Source organism: Phallusia mammillata, chromosome 1 (genome assembly GCF_965637545.1).
Source record: "Phallusia mammillata chromosome 1, kaPhaMamm4.hap1.1, whole genome shotgun sequence".
NCBI lineage: Eukaryota > Metazoa > Chordata > Ascidiacea > Phlebobranchia > Ascidiidae > Phallusia > Phallusia mammillata.
In genome coordinates this window covers 24,134,236-24,160,280 of record NC_137252.1, presented here as the reverse complement: position 1 = coordinate 24,160,280, position 26,045 = coordinate 24,134,236, and the positions used below count along the sequence as shown (strand labels likewise).

The following is a 26,045-nucleotide window of genomic DNA, read 5'->3' as shown; positions in this document are numbered from 1 at the left end:
TAACCTAACATGTCAGTTATTACGTGCGTGTGTTAGTATCAGCATAAAGGAATGCACGTCAGTGGCAATAGGAAAGGAAATGACCTGGGGAGTAGAGACCTGAGTTATATGAGTGCACTGTCATACGTGCAACCAGCACTGATAAAAAATAACTTCCGTTAGTTTTCAAATTTGTTTGCAATGTTATTGTGAAAGTGAAAGTTTCAACTCATGCCGAACCTACTCCGGACATTGCATACACCACAAACAAAAGATGAAACCATCTGCAAACGGAAACCACCTCATCAGGTCTAAACAACTGATACCATCACTGTGCACCGGCCCGAACAGTGACGTCACTCAACGACGCATTGTTCGGTTTTGGGTACATCGAACAGATGAGTTATCAACGTCCACCCCCGACACGTCCCTTGGACAAGTGACTAATATTAATGATTTTTTTTCTAACTGCCGTGATAAACAACAATAACCTGGACCTGTGATGTATGTGCTACAACACGGACAGTGCAACTGCAGCAAATTCAGTTCCTGCTCAAAGCTGACAAGTAGGCACAAGCCTGGCCTTGGTGCCCAATAAAATAAGGAATAGAATCAATCACGGCTTTCTTGTGTAAGTTAAAGCCAGACTAAGGGCATTGCAATAGTTGCGACGATGTCTACTTGGATTTCTTCGTTTTCTTGTTTCCCATAGAAAAATTGATAATGTCAAACGCGGTTGCACGACAGGAAACAGATGGAAAAACCAAGCGGTTCGAAATATGTATGTAAATAATGTAAGAACAACAACACCAGTTCAGACAAATCTAGTCAAATATTCTATAATTCAGATTGTTTAAAACATTATCCGAAAAAGTATTTTACCACTGAAGCTGCGCAGTGAAGTTCAAACAAATAGTTTTTTTTGCAGTCAGTTCAGGATTTGACGTCAACTGGTAGCAAGTATTTTTAACGGACGGAAACCGAACAATTTTGCTTCCTAGCTGGTTTTGGTTGATCTGTTTTTACACTCAAAGCTGATTTTGCATGCTTGGGTAGGCAAGATGTTATTTAGTTTCAAAGCAACTCACTTTTTATAGACAAGAAAGTAAATTTAGACCAGCGTAAAACACCTGCCACAACGCCACAAACTTCGCTAAGGCTCTTTTGCGAAAAAAGCGTAAGCCAAACCGAAATTTAAAATAACACTTGCCGGTTTGCGCATTGTTATCAGCATTTGTCGTGTAGTATCGCTGGTCCTCGAAATCTCATGGCAATTAAAAGTTGCAGGTAATTATGACTAATTAGGTCAAGATCAGCATTGTCTCGGACATTTATGTATCTTGAGGATATAAGGACAGTGATTAAACCCATGTTGTGCTTTAGCGATATCCGCTTTATGCGCGGAACCAGGCGTTGGTTTGGAAGGCTAGTTTGAATATAGGGAAAACAGTTAACACTATAACGACTAAAAACCATCCAACATTGATTTAATGGCTAGGCTTTCAGCAGTTTTCATCTTCGCGTTAATTGTAAAGCTGTTTATACCAATAACGTTCCGTTGTGCAGACTAAGCAGAACAGATAGGATATATGCCGTTGTGGAGTTCGAATCACAAACTTGGTCTTGAACTCGTCACGTCGGGGTTAAAGCAATTAATGACTAAAACGATTATCCGACACGTATATGTTGGCGTTGGAATCTATTTTTGGCAACGTACATCTTGAATCAGACATAAGACTCCAAACCGCATCATAGGCGTAGTGCTTTTGGAACTTTGGGTACTGTTATGGATATAATTATAAGAAAGATTTCAGTCTTGGCATTTTACGTTAACTTGTTTATAACTTAACCACAATATTTTACCATCAGGATTTGGCAACAGTTTAAAAAATGTTCGACTTAAACAGTACGGGGTCGAATGACTCTCAAGTTGGAAGCCAAGCAGCAGAACAGGCGTGCTGGGTAATTCTTACTTGTGTGTCATTGTACCTGCTGGTGGTTCTGGTCATCTTTGAAATAAAACACGCCAAGCGCAAGTGGAAGGGCGTAAATAAAAAGCAAAAGTCTCAGAAACTGTGGGTTTACATCTTTAGCGAGAACCCTATGTGTATAATTGCCGCGGCATTTTCCTTGCTGCGTTGTGCAACACTGCAAGTGGAACTGAGTCTTGGTGCGCATAGCGATGGCGCCTGTACAGCTTTTCACTACATGAATACGGCATTCAACAATCTCAACATTCTAGCCGTGTACGTCATGTTATGGACTCGACAACGCACATTGTACAACAACATCGCTCTGAAATATCTTCTTACACCGTACCTGCGTGTATTCAACATCGCCGTTATTGTCGCCCTCGTTGTTGCTATGGCGGCAGTTACGTCACTTGTATACGTCGGTCTCCAATTAGTATCGTCACCGATTGGCTGCGTGTACGTGAAGAGCAGTGACGTAATTCAATGGGCGATAGTCGGGGCATCGTTTGTATCGACTGTAGCACTTCAAGTTTGCTTGCTGGGTCTTGTACTTTACCCTCTGACACGTCACTATGGCCTTGGGAGGGGCGGTCGAGTCGCTCGCGGAGGAAAGATTCAGGTGAGATCAAAATAATATGTGTTAAGATAATTTCGCAGGTGTTATTTAAAATATAGGTAGAAATATCAAGTTTCTATAAACAGTTGCAGTTGCAAACGCTTTTCTTTCTAATCAAGAAACCTTGATTTGTTTAATTTATACATAAATCCTGGAATGTAGCAAAATACATTGATTCAGTTCAAACCCACAATCCAAAAAATGATTTATATCCCATTTTTTATGACAGAGTGTCGTGGTTCGACTGACCATTAGCACAGCTGTTTGCGTCATCTCTGATCTCTTCCTTGGATTGGGGATTTCAATTTACGATTCTATGATGCACGACCGCGCCCTCATTACCTGGATGGTTTACAATCTAAACATGATCATCAACACAGTGGCCTTAGTTTGCTCGTTCAAGGACTGGCCTTTGCGCTTGTTGCCATGTAAATCGAAGGCCAAAGCAGGCAGGATGTCAGGCGCTGATACAGCTCGATCCACAAGCTACGACAAAACCGAGTTGCCCTCTCGCGTTACCTTGACAACCGGAAAACTATAAACTTTATCCTGGTTTAATGCTTGTTTTTAATGGATTGTTGTTACACTGATTGTTTGCACAATTTTTACCATTTTGTAAGTTATGAATTCTCATCACATTTACCTTTCCGAATGAATCCAAATGGTTTACGTGCAAAAAGTCATTAAGCTATTTCGTCTTTGTCTATAATTATGATAAACTGCACAAACTTGATCACAGTGCTGCTACATACGCGCATGTTAATAGGTCACATGGGAGCTGATAGAAAATGTTGCAAGAGGATCATGTTTTTAAAATTTGAAAATTTGGATGCAAAAAGTCATTAAGCTATTTCGTCTTTGTCTATAATTATGATAAACTGCACAAACTTGATCACAGCGCTGCTACATACGCGCATGTTAATAGGTCACATGGGAGCTGATAGAAAATGTTGCAAGAGGGTCATGTTTTAACACATTTCGTAGATGGATGGATTATGTACATAAGCTATACAAGCTTAAATTATATACAGTACAATTAAACGTAAATCACTCTAAAACCTGAATCGCTCTACGATGTGCTATCACGTGTACCATTTCGCCCTTACATGCCATGATAGGTGATAACTGGTAAAAAATCGCTTTTGCATTCAAGCTAAATGCTTTAAAGTTTTGTTTGTTGTAGAATTCCCGTTAAATTCTCCTTCCGCCTGTTTTGCTTTTTTTTAAATCCAACAAATGTACAAAAATAAATTCATCTAAAAAACACACACTACGAGATGTGAAAGCGGTAAGGCTTAAATGATTGGGACACGTTGAAGCTCGGCACCTTTGGTTTCTGTTGAATGACATTTCCTGGGGTCACCGCCTGTCATGTCCCTGTTATTTTACCATAAAGGAAGAAACGGAGAAATTTGAGCTGTGCGTATGTTAAGCTTTTAAGGGCATCGGGAGGATCAAAACGCAGTGACTTTTTCTTTTTTTATTTTAAACCTAGCGGCGGTTAGTTTAGAACAGTTAAAATGAGGTAGATCTGTACCGCTGTACTTTTGGGGGGCAGATTTCTAAAAAGCCAAACTTGCTTTTGGACAAGTAAACAAAATACTGTTGATGTGTTGCCTAATATTGTAAAAGATTAAAAAAACACATATTTTACAATTTGTTAAATAAAAACGTTTTTCGGGAAAAATCACTAGTATATAATTAATTTCTTGACCAGCTTTTACGAACAAAAGCACTAAATAATACAGCCTACATGATAATATAGCCGAAAATAGCCAAAACTTGTGAAGGCGACACTGCAAAAAGGTTACAAACAAAAACACATGTGACAATGAGAAGTAATTTGATTCACTACATCAGTGGTCAGCAACCGCCGGGTCGCGGCCCGGTACTGATCCGCGAGTTCGTTACCGGGCCGTATACTTTTTCAGGTTAACCGCTTCAAAACATTTTGCCCATGTATTCCGGAAATGATAATCTAATTTAGGCGTTTACATTGCAAATATTTGTAGTTTTTTGAAGGCCGGTCCGCGATAAAATTTCAGTTTCAAAAACGGTCCGCAGTTTAAAAAGGTTGCTTTACATTTTACATGATCAGAATGAAAAAAAATATGACAAACATGTTTTCATGGTAAGTGGTTGGAAAGGGTGATAAACAAGTCGCATTCCGTATTTCACGTAACTTAAGTTATAGGCCGATAAAACGTCAGAACAAAACATGGGCCATAATACCTCAAAACCACATATACACACGTTAAAGCATGATCCACAAGATTATGTTAACAACCATTCCAAACTTGTTGAACCCGGATAAACATATTTACATTGCGTCAGGACATATCACAAATACCCACTTTAACATGGGTGAAATCAATCAGGCCTCTGTTTTACTGCTGAATACTACACAACACATTCTAAAACGTAACTTTTATTCCCCTTTAAAAGCCGTCAAGTTTTGAAAGGAGTTAACAGTTGGTTCTTTAGCTAAAAATGAGTCAATTAATTTTTATTGTATATGTATTAAAAGTTACACGTATGTGTGATGTTGGTTAAAGTTTTACAAAAGCGAGTTTTTTCAAGTATCTGTCTAACTTTAGGGCTCCGAAATTCTATTAATCAATTCAATTTTTTGCCATCGCAAAAAAGAGGGCCAAAGATTAAAGCTGCTCAAGCGAAAAACGTATAACTATTGTAAAGATAGCATAACAACTCCTTAAGCAGACTGCTTTGGCAACACTTTGCATAACTTGGACCAATGTTGGCACGTGTAAACGTAACTGAACAGCCAATTGCTTCCTAACGAGTTCAAGTCTTTCAACAAATCACAGTTCTCCCCAATAAACTCGTGTTGTTTCCGCAGCTATGTCACGTAGCCGAAAATCGAGCTCCTAATGTTTACAGACATGCCACAAGTGACCCGAAAACAGTTGGCCTACAGACAGGCAACCATGTCAGTTTGGCGAATCGTACGTGCGGGCTGCAAGATTTATTAAATGGTGCTGTTGCAAGTTTGCTAGAGTTTTGAAAGGTGTTGTTTTCTAGTTTTTGGGCAAATTTGTACTTCCAAATGGGGGCCAGAGCTAAAAAGTTTTACGTTGGAGCATTTTCGTCATAAGTTAAGAAAACTCGATTATTTTGTACGTTTATTTGTTACCTTTCCGTGAGATAGGCCTACGTTAAGAATTGTTAGTAATTTTAGCCAAACACAAAATTAATTTTTGTGTGTGTCTTGACGTAGTTCCTTGCCTTGTATTTTGCCACCATTAAGCAAAAGAAGTTCGGATTTTAGTTAGAATTTGGTTTACGACTAAATTTTTTCAGTCTGGTTGTTGTTTACCGTTGTTTATTCTCACAAAAAAATTTGTCTTTTAAAAAATAATTTTTACTAATTTACTTTTTCGGTCCTTTTGACAAACTTACAAGGTTTCAAATAAATACAACAAGCATGAGACTATTTGCACAAGGTGCGCTTCTGCTTACGATATTTGCTACAACGACAATATATCGTGACGTTTATGCAACGTACGAAACGGTTAAATTGGTGAACAATTCCTATAATGGAATAGTGATCGCTATAAATCCAGACATTCCGGAAAATATGAGCATTCTTGCCGAAATTCAGGTAAACCCTTTCGGTTCTTTACATTACATTTACATTACGTGTTGATTCCTAGACTCTTTGGGCCGAAGCGTCGGAGGTTTTGTACACAGCAACCAAAAAACGTGCGTTCTTTAATGAAATCACGATTCTGGTTCCAAAAAGCTGGAACACTTCGACATACGAGAGAGCAGTTGGTCAAACGTACGATAAGGTAATACTTGAATCTTTTCCGGAATTGGTGTTTCGATTTTTTATTTCGGGGTCACACGATTTTATTCGATTTGTTTGTCTTGTTTATTTCCCGCTGAAGTTTGTCCACACCCTTTTGCCATGAAATTTGGATGAAACTTTCACAGATGGTAAATATAGCCATTTAACTTAGATGTGAAGATATAGTCACAAAAAAATTTGGTTTGTTTGATTCGATAGGCCCAGTATTTACCCCGCTAGCTCCCTAAAATGTGTGAAATATTAAACTATGCCCGAATTGCAAGAACAATGCATATAACATTTTTTGTCTAATATGAGATCAATTATAAAAACGTAGGCTATAGAGAATATATTAACGTTTTTAAATGTGTTGTGCATGTGCAATGGCAAAATGTGCAAAGGCACCCTTCTGGTCACTTCTTATCTTCAATCTATCGTTCAGTGGCGGCTCGTGCCTAAAATTTCTGGGGGTGCTGCTCCAATTTTTAGCCTTTATTGGACAAATATAAGTTGCCAATATATAGAAAAGCCACATTTCTAGTTTTCTAGTCATTGTTTGTGTAGAAAAACAAGTAATACAAATCTTAATTAGCAACTCCATTGTGACGTAATGTTTGTTACGCAATAATGTACACGAGTGTAAACAGCAGACGGTATCATTGGGGAATTTTGTTTACTTGCACAGCGACGGACCAAACTCAATAACATGCAGCAATAATGTTGCACAAAAACACACGTGACACAGACTCGAAACAAAGCGGTTGTAAATACGGTAAAACACAACAACAGTATAAAGAAAAAAATTATTAATAAATGAGTCGAAAAAGCTCTTTCGAACCCACGACAGGAGTCTTTCCGGGACTCGCGCTCTACCAACTGAGCTACACAGGCCCAGTGGAGAATCCGCCGAAAGTCGAATCACAAGCACCGTTGCCTGCCTCGTATGTTGCACAGGTTCGAATCCCACCGCAGGCTGGATTTTTCTAGCCTACGCCTTGCCATATGGTGGTGAATGCTTGGTGACCGGCTGATTCGGTATAGCGCCTTCAATGGGCCTGGCGTACTGTGATTTATTCCATTACAGGTCACAGATTATAATTGCCACACACAAAAATAACCATAAAGCTTTTTATTTGTGTCATAATTGACAAATTCAACAACCACAATACATTTGTGTCAGAACTTGTTTATTAAACATCTTTTCTTAATTTTGTGTACAACTATTAATTGTTTGTAAGTTTCTTAACTGCTAAACTTGCTGCTTTGTTTGGTGGCAAATAGCTTATAATTCCTTTTTTGAAGTACAAAACTCTGTAAGCTTTGAAAATTACTACACTCTCACTTAAACTTAAAACATATTATATAAACATATAGTGCAAGTCTTTTTGGAAATAATGGTGTTCCTTAGAAAAGTTTGCATCCTTTTCAGTGTTGACATCCTTTTCAAGAACCGTTTTGCCTTTGAGAGACTCATGGAAATTGCTGGCTAACTGGCTTTTCCTTTAAAAGTTTCAGTAACTTTTCTAACAACAGGATATGTTTGGTGGTCACTACTATCTCCCCTGTAGTATGTTCATTTTTAAGAAACATTTCCTGTGAAGCAATTTAGCAGCTACTGTTTAAAGAAACATAACATGTCCATTATATCAATACACAAGATTGCACTTGGTTGCAAATACTGTCCACATGGTGTGTTAAGAAACCAAAACTTGAAATTGCCATCACTAAGGCATTTCAAAATTCCTGTTGCTTATGTTGTCATCACTAAGGTATTTCAAAATTCCTGTTGCTTGTGCAATTGTTTGTTCTGCATTTAATATTGCCTGAATTTCAGTGAGGCATTTAACTTCACAGTGTGAGTAGTTCTTGTGGTTGCTTATTCCTGCATGACATATTTGGAATAGTAGATGTTTTATCCCAGTTTTCTTAACTTTTTATTCAGGTTTTTATTATAAATGTTAATCGTGACTTTTCAAAGTGTTAGATGACCTTTCTCTTTTTCAAGGTGGTAGATACACTTTCCAATTCAATGATAACTGCAAAACCTGAAGCCCACTTACAGTCATCTTAAAAATTCACGACTAACCTTCAAACAAATAAATTAAAACACGACAAAAAATGTTTAACTGTACTCACTGTCGAACTTAGAATATAGCAAACGGGTTTGGTTTTGGAGCACAATATAGACCCGGAACAGACAACACAACTATACAGCGGCCGGTTCACACGCTGCGTGATTGGTGGAGCTGCGCGAGCCGCAGCACCCTGTCGCCTATTTCTCCCGGCATGTAGCTTTTCCAAGTGCGCATGCGCACAAGTGCAAAACGTCACGATTCGTCATGAAACTGGAGCTGCAGTTCCACCATAGACAACATATTAATGCCATAATTTTTTTTACAAAAATGAAAAAAATGCCGATCAAGGCGGAAATTATAGCCTACTTGTAAAAATTATACTTGGGAATAAAAAATAAGTATCATGAAAGTTATCTGTATTGTTGTGGTAGGAATATTAGGTGAAAATATCTAGGGGGTGCTGCAGCTCCGCAGCACCCTAGCACGAGCCGCCCCTGCTATCGTTTAATTAAAAGCAAATAATTTGATGTCTATTAGCTGCATGATGCAAAATAACATACCTTGCGATAAAGGCTGATGTCGTCATAGCCCCACCAAACCGTCTCCATAGAGATAGGCCGTACACAGTTCAAAACGGGCAGTGTGGAGAGCCGGGATCCTACATACATCTCACTCCGGAGTATTTAATCAGTGAAAAGTTTACAGAAGATTTCGGACCTAAAAGTAAGTAAACAACAGTGTAATGTATGGAAACCACGGTGCAGTGAAAAACAACGCAAATGCTTCGCTATGGTACCAGGGAAAATACCAGAAATGTTGTAGTTGGATCATGCCACATTTTTTCAATCTACAACCGGGACGACATTTTTTCTTGGTGCAACGCTGGCATCGTACGGTCTAGTACGTAAATATCAACAAAATACGTTTAAAGCCACGATGCTATACGTTTTCCATCGAAACGTACCATTCTACCAATACCGACCTTTAAAAATGCGTGTGATTTTTTTAAAACTGTTAACAACCCCATTAATCATTCATGGATTAAAAATGCGTTCCACGGCCTCTTCGGCTGTTGAAAGCAAATGTGTAACAATAAATTACATTAAAATTTACAGATACGTCATTAGCATAGTTGTGCGTCAAAGAAAAAATCTGGGACAGTTCCGCTAACCGGGCAGGACACCGGGACAGAGTCTTAATTCCGGGACTGTCCCAGCTATGTATGGCAAACCTATGCATATATATGAACAGATTTATGGTTTCTCAAGTATATCTGAGTGCAGTGTTTTTTTAAGGTGTTTTTCAGGTGCAAATTTCTCCAGCGGTTTCCCAAAATTTGGACTTATGGCTATTTTTTTGGTATTTAAATGAAACACTTGCGGTCTCTTAAAACTACTTAGTGGTCACCCAAACCAAACCTTAAAAAAACCCTGTCTGAGTGTACCACTAAAACTCTTATCTCCAAGAACCCCCAGTCCCAGTAAATCTTGTACAGTAAAATAATTTAGGAAAGAACGTTTATCCTGCAAAATGCCAGAAGAATTATGAATAAAACTTAGCATAATATTAACGACACTGACATGTGGTTTAAATCTGGCATTATTTTTGTGCAGAAGACGACTATAATTCAGCTGGGTAAATGCACATATTTTATTTGGCAATGTGCTCGTGTAAATTGTGTTGTACACAGTCTTACACTTACATTTTTGACCCATCTCCAAACACGTTTTTGTTTGATTGTTAATGACATAAACCTTTAGGCAAGGCAATCATCCACGAGTGGGCGCACTTGCGTTGGGGAGTGTTCGACGAGACTACAGACACAGAAGAAAACCAGTTTTATCTCAGTGCAACAGGCGATGTAGAGGCCACAAGGTGAGTGTGCTGTATCCAAAAATGCTGCACATGGCTCTTCGACAGTAGTTGAGAATAGGCTTTTAGTAAATTATGGTATGTGACAAAATTTGTTTGTATAAAGCCATTACTAAATTGAAGTGTGGGTAATTTTTTACTAATCGGTTTTCAAAGGCTTTTTAAAAAAAAATGAAATATCAGCGGTAAAAGACCACAACTGAACTCAAAAAATATGAAAACATAACATAGGTCTAAAGTTATTAAAATCGGAGATTATAACAGCCCACACTCGATGTTGCGACTTAGGAATTACATGACGAAGAATTTTACTCACAATTTCGCGCAGATGTCCAAAATCTCTTGAAGGGGAGTACATTGTTCCGAACTACCAAACAGGCGAAATATCCGAATGTAGTTACGACCCAGTCACATTTCTACCAAATTCCAGTTGTATTTTCTTCCTTTATGATGAACAACCCGTTGGTCAGAAAGCCTCGCTCATGTCGCATCATGCATTGGAAAATGTACAAAATGTTTTTTTGCTTTAAACCTTGGTGTAACAAAACTTGTTTGTATGGAGAAAATTAATACTGAAGTCATGTGTCAATACTACATAAGACTTTTGTCGCATAATAAGCATTTATGTTGTGATGTAATGTCTAAATTTCGCTTTACAAACAAAACAATGGGGTTGAAATTCGGAATTGTAGAATCTTGCTGCAATTTTGTAGTTTGTTAATTTTAAAATTCATTTGCACAAACTTCACAACAAAAACCCAAAAAGTGTCTACAAAGGCAGAAATCATTTTTTTAGCTTTGCTCTTTGCAGATAATGCTAGCCATAAACTGGGAATTGATAAAGATTTTAAATGTCACTGAGAAAACATTTATTTTTACACCACAACATGCATTTTCAGGTGGAGCTGTTTTGCCACAGCGACCCCAACGATCCTGTAAACTTACACAACACCGAAGCTCCCAATGATCAAAACCGACTTTGTGGTGGCAGAAGTGTATGGGACGTTATAATGGATTCACCCGACTTCGCCGCGGGACTTAACCCACCAAACCCAAACCCCGGTGACGCAATACGGCCCCTGTTTCGTATGGTTAAACCCTTTCCGTTTCGAAGATACGTGTTGGTGCTAGATACATCTGGAAGCATGAGAGGGGTAATTGACCATCGATAGAAATTTGAGTCAATTTACACAGAGTTACAAACTTTCCTGAATCTCGACTTGGTTTTAAATGAATTTGATTTTAGAAGCTTGTGAGAAAAATGTCCTCCCAATAGGTTATGTGATACATTGGGTCAAGGAGAGAGTCCGAAGTACTCAGATGCAAAAAAATTGTTTAAACGTTGCATTAAATGTGAACTAGACATTTTGACTCAAAAAGGAAATTGATATGATTTACTTTTAATGCATGACTAATGCATACTGAAAAATTTGCATAAAGAGAATCAAAGTATCAAAAACCTATTCATATTCTTGAATCGTTGAAAAAAAGTTTACTGAGTAGCAATACAAGGTACGTTCAATATTTATAAAGCTTGTGCATTGACATTGTTTAAAAAAAACAGTTGTTGTTGCATCCGGGACCTAAGGCTTCCACGACCACGAGTTTGGTGATACAGTAATACCCAGATTGGTAACAAGGATCAGCCCATACCAGAAAATATACCTTTTTAATGACATACCTCGTTTATGCGAGACATCTGTTTGAATCACGGCCAAGCCGAAAGTGTATGCTAAAACAGGGGTGCACAACCTGCCGAGTAGACGATTTTGTGCGGCCGTGAACATGTTTATTAAAATATATGCACTGGCGGCCGTGACGTAAAAACCTCTTTTGCTAAATATTTTGACTTTCAAACTGCATTAAATAGATTTTGTAAGACTAAAGAATATTACCACCCTAGTAACCCTGTGCATCACACTTTATATACGCCTATTGTATGCAAACAATGCAAATAAACAGTCACCTTTTGCGTCACAATATAGATTATGACGCCATAAATAGCTCAGACTGGTCGTCAGACTGTTTAGCTAGCTCGATCTGTGGATCAAGTTTTAAATTATCCGGGCTCTCTGAACGCCATTAAATGGTTTATGTATGTGGGACAAGTACTATTTTCACATACTAAATTTAAAAACAAAAACAAGCAGGTAATTGGCGGCCGTTGGTGAAATAAGAATCTGCGATGCGGCCGTCTTAGCAAAAAGGTTGGGCACCCCTGTGCTAAAAATATATATTTTCCACAATACTTAGGAGCGAATTCTGATGATGCGCCAAGCTGTCAATCAATTTGTCAAACTGTTCGTGGAGGCTGGTGATCACGTGGGTATTGTGTCGTTTTCGTCATTCGCAAGACCCAAGTCTCAACTAACAGCGATCGAAACTGACGAGGACCGTGACGAAAAGCTACGTCACGTACCAAGCGGTGCAAGGGGAAGTACATGTATCGGTTGCGGAATAAATGCAGCGTTGTCGGTGAGAAAAACATTGGCAATTTTTTTTACACGTTTTGGGAAATCTTTATTTCCAGGTTAAAATCAGTTGTCAGTTGGAACTATTAGCTTTTTCTAATTTTAATCCCTTTTATTGCTCTCTGTAGACACTGAAGATGCTTATTTTAGCAAAATTTATTTGTTTTTTTAAAACTGACAACTGATTTTAACCTGGAAATAAAGATTTCCCAAAACGTGTGATATTACTATGGGAGGTGGAAATCGTTGCAACAATGGCAACAGAACAGGGAATGATTCCCAGAATCAATTTATCAATATTTTTTTTAGTTTTAAATATTTGCTTGTGTGATATCTATTAGGATATAACTTTCAAAGTCTGGTGTTACTGAGACAAACTGATAAATTGTTGCTTATCGATTTGTAACTTTAAGCTTAATGTTCCCAAACTCCAAACCTCGTGTGGATACCTTATAAGCTGATAACATCTGTGACAAGAGTTATCAAAAAAACTATATAGCGAACACTGTATATTTTACATTTAAGGTAATGGACAAATCTTCGCCTGACGCATGTGGTGACATTATCGTTTTTACTGATGGCGAAGAAACGCAAGCTCCGTACGTTCAGAGTGTGGCTGGAAAGGTTCAACAAAAGGTAGGGAGCAAATCCGCATGTAGAACATTCGTTTCACCTATATTAAATCTTATGCAAAAATAGGTATAAATTATTTTGCAAAGGAATGCAAGTCGGTGCTGGAATTCGGTTGTAGGCTACTGTGATTAAAAAAGTATTAAAAAAGAATTTGTGTCACTTTTTACGCATTGTTACTCAGAAATGTCGAATGAATGCGATATTTCTGCTTAACCCGAAAGGAAATGCAGCGTTGCAAAACCTGGTAAAAACAACTGGGGGAGAATGGTTTGCTTCCAATAACGAAAACGATATCCGGCTTCTGATTGGTGCATTTGGAAAGATCGCGTCGAATATTGATGGAGACCCAGCTAAAAAGACATCGGAGGTAAAAAAAACGTAATCACCATTTTAAACCTTAAAAATAATCTGCATCACCGGGGTAGTTACATAGCATGAATTGAATTTGGCAATACTATTTAATTTTTAACTTCTGCATTAATCTGCTTAACTTTATACCGCTAATCAAAAAATACATTTGCTGGTAGTTTTGACCAACTCATACATGAAACGATGTGATTACAAGTTATTCGCTTTGCAGTTAATAGACCATCGAAATACACAAACATATTTTACATTGCCAGGTCCACAGTAACTCTAAAATAGTGGAGCCTGGGACCAACCTAGAAGCTGACGTGAAAATTGACAAGTTCATTGGAAACAACACGAAGTTTACGTTTACATGGTTGACTGGTGAAGCCCCAGGTAAGTATTTTTTTTAACCAAAGAATAAAACTGAATCAAAAATTTGTTTTTCTTGAAGAAAGGAAAATATTTTACAAAATATTTCTGGGTGAGAAAAAACGTGGTCTGATAGATTTACTGGTCTGATATATTGCACAAATATGGCCTGCACAGTTCGAACATACATTGAAGCACTTTAACACTGGTTTTCACCAGTGCTGGATTAACCATTAGGCAAACTAGGCACGTGCCCACAGGCCAGTCAAAAATCCAGGCCACTATCTTCGTGACAATGATTTGGCAACACTGATAATTCTATTTTTTTAGTTGGCAACCCTGATTTTCGGGCCACTTAGAAAATGTGCCTAACAGGCCAGCAGACCCTTAATCCGGCACTGGTTTTCACAAATACTGACAACCAACTTTACTCTGCTGGTTATGAAACCAATAAGGCGCATGCTGTAAAAAAAATGTTTTTTATGTGACCAAAATGTGTAAATTGTGATGTAGGTGTCACATTGACGTCACCGCACAAATGTCACTTTACCACCCTTGCGGCTATTGCGGGAAAACTATGTGCGGGGAACCCCCTACACGAGGTCAACGAACAAATCAAAACTTTGACCTTCAGAATTCCTGGAACAGCTAAGGTAGGAAATGTTAAATATTTAGGCAGCGATTGATAGCGACCAGTTGACACTTGATTTGTAAAACTAATAAAACACTTGCCAAAATGTAAGACACTAGTTCGCATATTAAGCGGGAAATTGGTTAAAAACGTTTGCCAAAAACGTAAACATTTGCAGACACAAAAATAGAGAGCCGTTTGCTGGCCACGCATTTCAAATACATAGAAATTAGGTTCAAGTTTCGCCCACAATTTTTCTCTGCCTTGTTATTGTTGAACATTTATTTTAATTCAAATGATGACGTCGTTTAGTAATAAAAATGACACTTATGCAGATAGGCACCTGGCACTACTCTGTAGCGACATCAAGTGCTCAAAGTATCACAGCTACTGTTTCATCAAAATCTCGCGACGCAGCAGCACCACAAATTAACGTCGAAAGTGGTTCCAAACAAGACCCCAACAAGCCAGGTTGCATCGTTCTACATGCACGAGTAAGTAACATTACTGTCCATGATGTTCGATGACGGCATGTGTTTTTGCATTGTTTGTATGCATAGGTTACTGTCGGAGGAGTGCCAATGACTGGCGCTAAGGTGGTGGCCACAATTACAAAGCTGGATTCAGTTGATTTGTTGGAATTGTTTGACCAAGGCGCAGGTTCGTTTGTTTTTAATATTTATCCTGGAATGCAGTTGGCACATTTGCGATTAATTCAAATGCCACTTGCACGCTTTAAATATATTTAAAAGTTTAAATGTACAGCGCCAGATACAAAAGCCAATGACGGAGTTTACACCCGATGTTTTAATGGAGCAAATGCAAATGGACGGATGGGATGGCAGGTAAGCAAGTTTGACTAAATTTTACACAACGTGCGACTAAACTTTAAAAAGTCATGGACACGAGAGTGTTTGTTAAAACTGAACAAAAACATATACAATGTATGTACTTGAAACTTGAAAAAACTACATCTTAGATATCACAAGACGAGCCGAATACTTAAGGCTCGAAAATGTAATAACATATATTCGGAAATTCAAGAACAATTTATGATAAGAATTAGTTGCACCTAATGCACTGCAAAAGTTATCAATGTTTAACAACCGTGGGACACATTGTATAACGTTTTAGGTGGCAGTTACGTCTCAGGGTAAAAAAGTGGTTGCAGAACAAGGTTCCATTGACTCAACTGCTACATTCAACCCAGGATTTATTCGCAGGAACGGTATGTTTAAAAAAGTTTAGTTTAGTGTTAAAGGCTAACAAGGTATTTTATCCCACCATCTCCTTGTGTTAGAATATAATTCTCAAAAAACGTTGTTTTACAGGAACAATCGTTTTGAACAAAAACGGTGACGAAAATCGACCTAGGCCTCCTACCGAGGATGAGAGTACGGTCGACTCATCCACTGTTGGCGGATTTTCACGAGTGGTTACGAGTGAAGGATTTTTCGCTGAAGGGTAAAGGCATATTAAACAAATATTAGCTTTATTTTGCATATTTCAGACAATTTTGGAACAAAATACTGAATTATTTATTTAGCAGCTAAGAGGCGTAGGGTTGGAAACCATTTTTTTTTAAATCTTACCATAGGAACTAAGTTTAAAGTAAGGTTTATTAATTTTCTTAACGATAATACCTTACCTCAACCCTAAAAGCCTTAAAAGTCAGCATATTTGGAGCTATTCAAAAAAGTAATTTTGCTTCACCTATCGAAATTCGACTAAATGTGGGTTTGTCGTGAGGTATGGTGTTAGCAGATTTTCCTGTATTCACTGGCGAATAGCTTATTAACTACAGGCATGGAACTATCAACAATACGACCGGGAGAAACATTTTCTAAACTAGGAATATCTTTTCTATAGTGTTAGTGTTCAAATCGTGTCGCATAACCAATCTCGATAAAGGAAGTCTTTCGAAAATACGGGGATGCGTATTTTTACAACACCTGGAAAATGCAAAAAAACCTAACCAGGTGCGCCAACTTCATATCAGGCATTGTACAATTTTATCAATAGATTAACAACCGAACCAGACGTCGACAGCTTGCCACCCAGCTCTATAACTGATCTACGCGTAAAGCAAAAAAGTATACAGGACCCTGATGCAGGAATAGTTCTCACATTTTCAGCACCAGGGGATGATTACGACTCGGGGACGGGTAATAACGTTGTCTTGTAATCCATCTAACATTTAATTGCAGTCTAGAACTTGATTTACTGATATAGTAGGACAGGTCAAGTTCTGAGTTACAAAATCCTGGTCAGCAGAAACACTTAACTCGGCGTTACATATTTCTAGCGGTTAATTTTCTCTTAGCATAAACGCTTTTGTGTTCTGGCGGTTAATGGTTACTGACTTATCAAGAACGGTATTCTATTTATAAATTAACACAAAGAGTCTTAAGTTCCTTATAGTAGGCAGTTAAACAGAAAAAAACTTCTAGCTAGGACCCAAATCAAAAGCGATAATAAAATTAAAGGATCTTTTAAAAAGACACCAAACATAGATATCAAACGCTGTTATTATTACACACGAAAACAAGTTTGTTTTAACACGATATACACCCTAAAGATCTACAAAAATGGCAGGTCGGTAATTTAAATTTTGTATTAATTACCTTACAGCTGCTTCGTACGTCATCCATTACGCAATTAATACCGCAATCACCAACCTGATGTCATCGGGTAGTGGCGAAATGATCAGTGATCTTGAGCTGGTAGAGGGTGACCTTGGAAGTCCCCAGGAAGCTGGAAATAAGGAGGTCTTCCAAGTCAGGACTCCAAGCCTTCCTGATACAGAAAACGTTGTTAAGTATGGAACAAGTTTTGTGCAGTGCAGCAATTTTATTACACCTATACAAAAAGTTTTTCAGCTTGGTTGGCTTACGAAATCCTTAGAAAATCATCACGTCTTTTATTGTATTCATCTTGTATTCAAGTTATTTCTTTTTTTTTTTGAAAAAATAATGCCTTCCTGTCACAATGGCATTTAAACTCGGTACCATGATAAAACTAATTTAATAAATGTTTTGAAATGTTGAAGAATCGGATTCACAGTAACAGCCACAGACGAGTCGGGTAATGAAGCCGGACCATCCAACGTAGCTGTGCTAAATCTGTACAAAGCGCCACCCGTGATTCCAACTTTGCCGCCTATTATAAACATCCCACCACCACGGACAACCCCGCCTCCGACACACCCGCCGAGCAGCACCCAATCAACAACAAGCATAAATGCCCAAAGGCCTGTTCGTGAGTATTGGAAAAGTTTGCAGATGGGGCCTTATTTCTAATATTCGATGGAAGTACCAACTAATTTCACTGTTTTTTTTAATGTGTGAGCGTACCATGCCCTGATTGGCGGTACAGTTTACTTACCTCTGGTAGTGCGTTCAAACATTCTCACTGTGTACTTAATCAACTTCATTTTATTAAAGTGCGCATGAAGCAAACGTTCCTGTGCCAATCTCTATATACATCAGCGTATTTAGCAGCGTACAGAACCGCCTGCCGATACCACGTGAGATCAGCAAGATGGGAGGGGTGCCGTGCTGCCAAAAGAAGGCTAACCACATTGAGGTTTGTACAATCGAAACATATTCATGTTCACTCAGCACCACCAAAGTTACTTCCAAAATAAAAGTAACCAAATAAAAGTAACGAAAGTACCCAGCTCCTTTTGCGCCAACCCCGTAAAACGTTTGTATTAGGCGCCATCAAAGTACCTTCTTATCTTTGTTGACTATTTTTAACTTTACATTGATTGCTTCAATTGGCTTCAACCTGCAATTCCAGAAACGATATCATGACCAAATCAGCATGTCGAAACGGGAAATCGCATGGGCAAAATAACACCCAACGTCCAACGTTACTGCGCAATTTATAAAATGCACAAAATGTAAAAGCACTTTCAGGAAACACGCCCCAGGAGAGGTTTAATCCTAGCAAACGCCTCCGCGACCGCAAAGTTCTGCTGCAAAACAACTCGTTTCACATAAAACGCCTGCCAACCCGTCAATGCAATAAATGTCTTCTCACGCCTAGGAGTGCTTCGATATTTAATCAAATGTGAAATTTTTCTGACGTTGGCCACGGAAACTCCCTGTAAAAGAGAAATCGAGTTTCGTAGAACGAACTGGCTACAAGAACGAATTCTTTCGCTCCATAGGATACCTCAGTAATTTGCACATAAGATTTCTCCAACAGCTTTAAGTTTTATTGGATTCTACAGGCCCGACTACAAGAACATGTGTGGGGACGTTGATTACATTGCGGCCTGCAAAGATGGTTACAACACAGCATGTTACGACACCTACTGTCACACGTGCTCTTCACCAGCTTACAAGACAAGCTACTCTCTCTACAGAGGTGGCAGATAAGCACATAGTAGAAATCATGGTTTCGTGTAAATACAATTTATTGCGTTTTAAAGGATACTTTTCATGTCATTGAATCGTGTATTTGTCTTCTCAACATGTATATCTCCAACATGTCGCCAATTATGTAAAATACAATCATATGTGTTCAGTTCAGCATGTTTTTTTCATACCTGCTTTTTCACCATGTTACAAAGGTATTTGCACACCGAGTAGAAATTTGAAATAACATCAACATCATACAATCTTGACATGGAGTCAAAATGGTGCTTACAGAACCGTTTTCTACTACAAGTGCCAGATTGGAAAGTTTTATTTTTGCGCGGAGGATATTCTTTTCGTCAAAATAATTGCGCGGATTTTTGCGCGGAATTACAATTTTCTGCACGGATTGATAGACTTTTGATTGACAGGTGGATTTAACGATTAACGCAATTTGTATGTAACGCCTACAAGACTATCCAGCCGACAAAAAGAACAACTAAATAAAGTAATAAACACAACGAATCTTCAGTTTTGCTCTATTGCGCACGCAGCTGTTCTGCTAGATTCTACAATTTTTCATTTTCATAACGATTCAAACATTTTGCTGATTTGTTTGTAAGGATAGTTTATGATTGTCAAACTGCTCTTAACTGTCAGTAATTAGAATATGTCATGCAGAAAACATTATTTTATGTAACTTGCCCAGCCGACAGTCACTTTAATAGTCAAACTACGTCCTAAAAATACAGATAAATGTACTTTTAATGATTACGTTAGTGAAATAGAAATGTTATTTCAAGCGTGACGATCGGTAATTTTCGATGGGCTTGACTGATTTACGCGGATTGTTCGCGAATAACGCTTGTGACGACATAGAACTGCATTGTGCAATGAAAAACTAAAATTTAAAAAAAAGTTTATTATAGTTACCTACGAAAGCTGTGCTAAGTTGCGCGGACAACATTTTTTGCGCGGATTACACGTAAAAAGCCTAAATTTGCGCGGATTACAAGGGGAAATCCAAAATATTGCGCGGCGGATAAATCCTCCGCGCAGGCCATTCTTTCCAATCTGGTACAAGTGTACTGTGTGCCAGTAGGCAGTGACTAGCAAGTACCACGGTGGTTACTGTCCTACAAGTTTCAACACCAATCTAGCAACTTGAAACCTACTTTATTTTTTTCCGTCGGTCACTGGATGAAAATATGGTTTTTCTCAGATCTCTTGACAGCAAACCTTTAAAAGCAGACAACAAAACTCAATACTTATGCGAAACTTAACCGAAGCAATTCCCGCCAGAAACACCATGTGATTTGTTACGCTTCAGTGCATCTAAAGTAGAATAACAGAAGAATATTTTGCTTTAATTGGGTTGTCAAAAGTATTAAAACCTAGGAAAAATGCCAGTGTAGTTGAATTTGTGGCAAAAAGAAACCAAAAAAACATCAAACTCAAAAACTTTTTATTTTTTTAATTCTACAAGTGTTACGACAAAACGAAAGTACGGTAAAGCCTGTTGTTATGAAAAATGTAGGTTGTGACTAGCCATGACGTGTGCAACGCGGTGTGACCAATGATATGCAGCACGATGACGACACATCGCTTGCTGCTGTTATGCCACAAACAACTTGGATGTATCGACATACTGATTGTTTGCCCATCACATAGTGGCGGTTTCAACACTCCGTTAAGCGGAAGCTGTTTTTCTTTTGAACATGTTCCTACGTTTCACGTTATTTTGTCGTTGTTTTTTGCAGAACTGCTCCAAAACTTAACCAAAACCCCAACACACACGAATTTAGCGTTTTTTACCAAAATTTTATTACAACGCAATGAAAAAGCAAAACAAAAGAATAGGGGATCCCTAAATCTTGCACTTGACCCATGTAGGGCGACACTAGTGTTAGAAGGAAACAAAATACACAACAATTGTGTAGCACATAAGAAGAAAAAAAAGCAAGAAAAAACTATTTACAATTACATTGTCGTTGCATTGCAGATTTCTCAAAACACAAAAGCTAAAATAATAACGGTTTGAAAAAAAAATAGAACACCTTGGTTAGTCTTTTCTTTGCTGGTCAACAGCTAAGTTGTAGTGTTGTTAAGTTGCTTCAACAAACATTTTTTTAAATTAAAAACAACGCAGAATTTGTTTGTCATAAAGATTGATATTGTACTTCATTGAAATGATCCCAAACAACGTTACCCATTTGCATCAAGTAATTTTTAAAACCATCTACTCGGTTCCTATTTGTTAACACCCATGGTTGAGGTCAATAACTGGTCATTTGAATTGCTTGAGGTACCATGGCAAGAAGATTAGCTGTGTACACCCTCACCAAGCATCGCCAGCATATGAACTATGACATTTATACAGTGGAAAGATAAAACCAAAAAAGAATACAGAACCCTCACAGGGTGGTAGTTTTACTTTAACAATTTTGGGGTTGTAAGTGTAAGCAAAGCTGGACAAACCGAATACCTAAGGTACAATGAAAGATTGAGACGAAAAAACTATAGTGTCATGCTTCCATAATAAATGTGTTTAGAGTTTTTGGTGCAGATTAGTGAGAGAGTTAACATGGAACCAAATTTGCTACTGTAAACTATCATTCAACCACACGGTAAAAATAGAAGTATTGTGGCAGAAACAAACACAGTCAATACCAACATGACTTGTATGCATTGGAGTGACATTGAAGAGAAAACAACAATTGCTATACAGGCTCAACTGTGGCAAGTGTTTGTGTTTGAATGGAAGTTTGTAAACATTCTTGGCAGGAATCCTCTTCCATTGGAGGCATGCTTTCAACTTCTGGCGATATTAAACCGGAGTTGACCAACTCTTTCGTGATTGGTAAAAAGACAACGAGTGTTTTGGTAACTGGTTTTCGGCAAATGGGGCAGTTCTGAAAAAAAATACACTTGTTTAATGTGAGCAAAAGAAACACTCATTTGGGTCACTATTAATATTCAAAACTTTAGAAAGCAATACCAAAATCTCATGTTATAAACACTCAAAACAATGTGTAAAAACTAAATTCAAACCAACCTGACATCGCTCTGCACAGGACTTGCAGCAAACTTGGTGGCCGCATGGAACAAATGCACATTCGATTTCAGAATCGAAACAAATTCGGCATGACAAAGCATCACTAATTGTCTGTAACCTTTCTTGTAGCATTTCTGCTTCCACAGAATCGTTCATGTTTTTAACTGTGTTGTCTGGTGTTTCAGAGTCGAATTTGGCTTGCTCTGCTGCAACTGTCTTCATTTTCAATTGGCGGCGATACAATATCCTACGTGCATTGTCATGGGCTTCTCGCGAGGTTCGTTGCACGTCAAAGATATATTGCTTATCTGTAAAAAAATGATTTAGTATGAGAAAAACTACATATTAAAAAAATTCAATTAAGTAAAGGAACATTAACACAATATCTTTGATCTGTTAAACAATAGTTTGATTATATATTTTAGCAAAGTCTTTGTAAGATTTTGTAAAATGTGCACCTGGCAGAGATATTTAAGTTTCATCATATGGTTGAAACAGAAATAATGTAATATGCAGGGAAACACAAACTATGGTTAATACTTGCAAGGTTATTGTTGACCTGGACAAATGCTAATAGCTTTGAGCCCAGTTTACTTACCCATATCAGATACATTGGGCCGAAATAGTGCAAGAAAATGTCCCTTAAAATCAAGACTGTGTTGGTGAATGACTGAAGAATGTACTGTGTCCCAAGTGTAAAAAGCTAACATTTCTGTGATCATTCTGAAACAAACAGAACAGTATTACATAAAAAATGTTATTGAAATTAGACTTAGCTCCACAGAGTTTACAACCATTTTTTGACAACTAACCTGTAAAGAGCATTGCTTTGGCTGTCAGAGTTAGCCCGAAAGACCAATGTTTTTATCGAGCCATCATCTTGGTAGACATGAATATCAATGGTCTTACCAGCATGGGTGGCAAGTTGCACAGCTTGAAATGGAATTCTGCAAAAAAGGAAGTTTTTATCTTTGTTTTAAAAACAAAAACTTAAATCACAAAATTTCATAACATGTTAAGGTCAGTAATTCTGCAAAAACAATTATAAAGTGATAAAAACAATATTATGCAAGCCAATACAGTCCACTACAAATGCAGATCATAGGTGTCATTTGGATTGTAATGTACCTTTTGCTCTCAGAATCTCCTTCCTTTGTAACTTCAATTCCCTGGGGACCAATTCGAAATGCAACATTGACAAGTTGTGATCGGTTCATGACAGGACTGTTTGTGCCTCTGCCACTGCCAGTAGAAGGTAAAATTTCTTGTTTCATTACATATGTGTCTGTGCCATAGGTTGGTAGAGTGGCAACTGTTGACAGAAATTTTGAGATCGCAGAATTCTTGGAAACACCTTTTAGCAAACTGTGTTGCTGATGAATCCTGAAACACAAAAAGTTGCAAATGTTAAAACTTCAACAATCTGAATAAACTTGATTTATGTCAAGCTTAGGCAGATTAGCAGTACACACCTGTTGAAATCGGTTACTGTCAAGGGGCAGTGCTCCTGGGGGTACAAGTTTGTGTACATTTCAAGTGTGTCAGAACTTTGATCATGTGACATGACATCACCAGTTTCAGCCTGTGCAATCAATGCAAGGATGGTCGGAAGAATTTCTGCTCCAACCTCAAGTTTACCCTCCATGAAGTCCTGCTTCAGTTGAAGGTAAAATATCCGCCTAAAATAAAGTAAACATATGTCAACACTTAAACAGAAAACAAAGACAAACAGTTACAACAATCTGTTCCTTGTTGAAATACATAGTCTGACAACAATAAGCATTGAAACAAAAGATTTTAAAATAAAACAGTGTACATTTACAACAGTTTGGTAGGACCAACTAGCTATAAAAAATACCTTGTTGATTCTTGGAGAAGATAATGAGTTTCTACAAAGTACTTCACACGAAGTCGTAGTCGGAATGGTGTTTGTCCAGAAACTTTGCCAATCACACGATTTCGTAAATTTAACCACAAAGGCTCGCGCTTTGGGCTATAATACTGAAGTCCAAAATAATCTTTCTCAACTGTGCCTATTGAGGCACACACCTGAACGCATTTTTAATAAATTGAAGTTTTCATCAGTAAGTACATGTACAGTTAAAAAACAATTTAGCTTGGCAAGTTCATAAAAATAACACAATTACATAAAAGGTAAGAAAAAAATCTAATCAACATACACAGTGTGAAGATGAATGATAACAGTTTTAACATACTACACAATGGGTTTTGTTTTATAATTGTACAATACCTTGTCTAAAATTTCCTGGCCAATGGCATTTTTGTCCACTTCTACTTCAATTACAACGGAGTCTGGTCTCGACACCAAACACAAGATTTGGCCAGATTGCCAATTTGATAAATCCAGTTGCAAACTCATCTTGCTCAGTACTTCTTTAGATTAATAAAAACGATAAATATATCATGCTGGATAATCTGTAAACCACATAGAAACAGTTTTTAAGTGATATTTGCTAATGCAGTTTGTACTGATGGTTTCTAAACTTTCTTGCTTGATAATAGACACAATGTATGACTCATTATGACAAAAAACTAACACCACCACAACATCACAAGGCCGCAGCAGTTTTGTTTTGTTGACTTCTTTTGTCGCAACACCGCTCTTATACCAGCTTGCCTGTTTGTCGCTCTGTGACGTAACACACCCTTGCATCTGATTGGTTGACGCAGGCACGTGGGTTGAAAATCCACGTGAAAAAATGCCGGTTTGACCTGAAGTTACCTTCGCTGTGAACGGGAGTAACCTAGAGCCAGACGGGTTAATATTGTTCACTGTGCGCTGTAACCCTGGAGCGAATAGAGTTCTTTGGCAATGAATTGAGTGTGGAATGAATGGCGTTTGAGTTTTTTATTACATTTCGTCGTCTGCACATTAAAACTGTTAAAATTAAATTGCAAAAATACAATTTCGACGGTAATAATGAGAATTATAGGACACGAAAAGGAATTTACGAAAATCATTTTCATTTGAAACCAATTGTTTTCTATGTCCGCAAAGGTTTGTATTTTGTGTTTGCTTTGCTGCACACAAAACAAGCACCGACCACGAATACACGTCTTGGCTCACGTAATAAGTTATTTCCCTTAACCGTCAAAAGCGTTTGGCTGCAAACTGGAACTGCAGTTACTACTTGACTGATGACAACTGCGGGGACAATAACAACACCGGAACTAACCAAGAAAAAACAGACTGACGCGTGTAAAACCTACATCAACGATTTGGCTTATCTTGTAATATTTAGGTGGCTGTCCTAATAAACATAAGTTGTAATAATTGGTTAGCATGCCATCTTAAAACACTTGTAATATATTTGAGCAAATTTATGCAAAATAAAAAAACGAAAAATAGCCAGTAGTTACAAAGTAATTTGCATCAAAAAATGACCACACTGGCGGGCTACCATTTAACAAGTAACACGTTAACCATGTAATAAGTAGTTATAAGCGTGTAAAGTTCCCTGTGGGCAAGTTGCTGTTTTTGCTCCAGCTCGTACAATTTGACCTATTACCAAACCACGACCGTTTTGGTTCCTCATTTGGTTTCGATCGCCCAAATGGCAAAACTTTTAATGTGGTTCCGCTTTTTTTGTTAGAAGCATGCGGTACGCAGTAAAACTGAATACGAAAGGTTGCGTTGTTGAATTCTTTTATTTTGAATCAGTAACACCAAGTTTCTATAGTGGACTATGCAACTGATTAAGCGTCGAAAATCCTGGGAAACACAAAACTTTAGCAGGAAACACGAAAGGCAATTATAGTAACGACCTTTAACCAGTAACCTCAATACACAGACAGTGGGCCTATGTTTTTGAATTCTACAGAAA

General features: G+C 37.9%; 3 protein-coding genes across 3 annotated transcripts; 2 read left to right on the top strand and 1 right to left on the bottom strand.

Annotated features, from left to right (window-relative positions):
* Window positions 1-1,869: 1,869 nt before the first annotated feature.
* Window positions 1,870-3,212, top strand: LOC145209389 (uncharacterized). Its single transcript, XM_080079673.1, has 2 exons — window positions 1,870-2,571; window positions 2,798-3,212. The coding sequence occupies exons 1-2, from the start codon at window positions 1,870-1,872 to the stop codon at window positions 3,107-3,109; spliced, it is 1,014 nt and encodes a 337-aa protein (XP_079935799.1). The 3' UTR covers window positions 3,110-3,212.
* Window positions 3,213-6,013: 2,801 nt separating this feature from the next.
* On the top strand, window positions 6,014-18,080 carry LOC145209379 (calcium-activated chloride channel regulator 1-like). The gene is made up of 19 exons (XM_080079661.1): window positions 6,014-6,190; window positions 6,243-6,380; window positions 9,027-9,177; window positions 10,215-10,329; window positions 10,655-10,832; window positions 11,226-11,492; window positions 12,580-12,801; window positions 13,323-13,433; window positions 13,612-13,797; window positions 14,054-14,174; window positions 14,664-14,803; window positions 15,117-15,275; window positions 15,342-15,441; window positions 15,547-15,626; window positions 15,916-16,009; window positions 16,113-16,245; window positions 16,804-16,946; window positions 17,413-17,599; window positions 17,831-18,080. Exons 1-19 carry the CDS (start codon window positions 6,014-6,016, stop codon window positions 18,078-18,080), a joined length of 2,952 nt encoding a protein of 983 aa, XP_079935787.1.
* A 2,865-nt stretch (window positions 18,081-20,945) lies between these two features.
* LOC145222421 (E3 ubiquitin-protein ligase MYLIP-like) lies at window positions 20,946-24,657 on the bottom strand. The gene is made up of 8 exons (XM_080088538.1): window positions 24,452-24,657; window positions 24,059-24,249; window positions 23,673-23,879; window positions 23,329-23,583; window positions 23,013-23,147; window positions 22,799-22,923; window positions 22,201-22,508; window positions 20,946-22,057 (listed from the first exon to the last, which is right to left on the bottom strand). Exons 1-8 carry the CDS (start codon window positions 24,578-24,580, stop codon window positions 21,866-21,868), a joined length of 1,542 nt encoding a protein of 513 aa, XP_079944664.1. The 5' UTR covers window positions 24,581-24,657; the 3' UTR covers window positions 20,946-21,865.
* Between the last annotated feature and the right edge of the window lie 1,388 nt (window positions 24,658-26,045).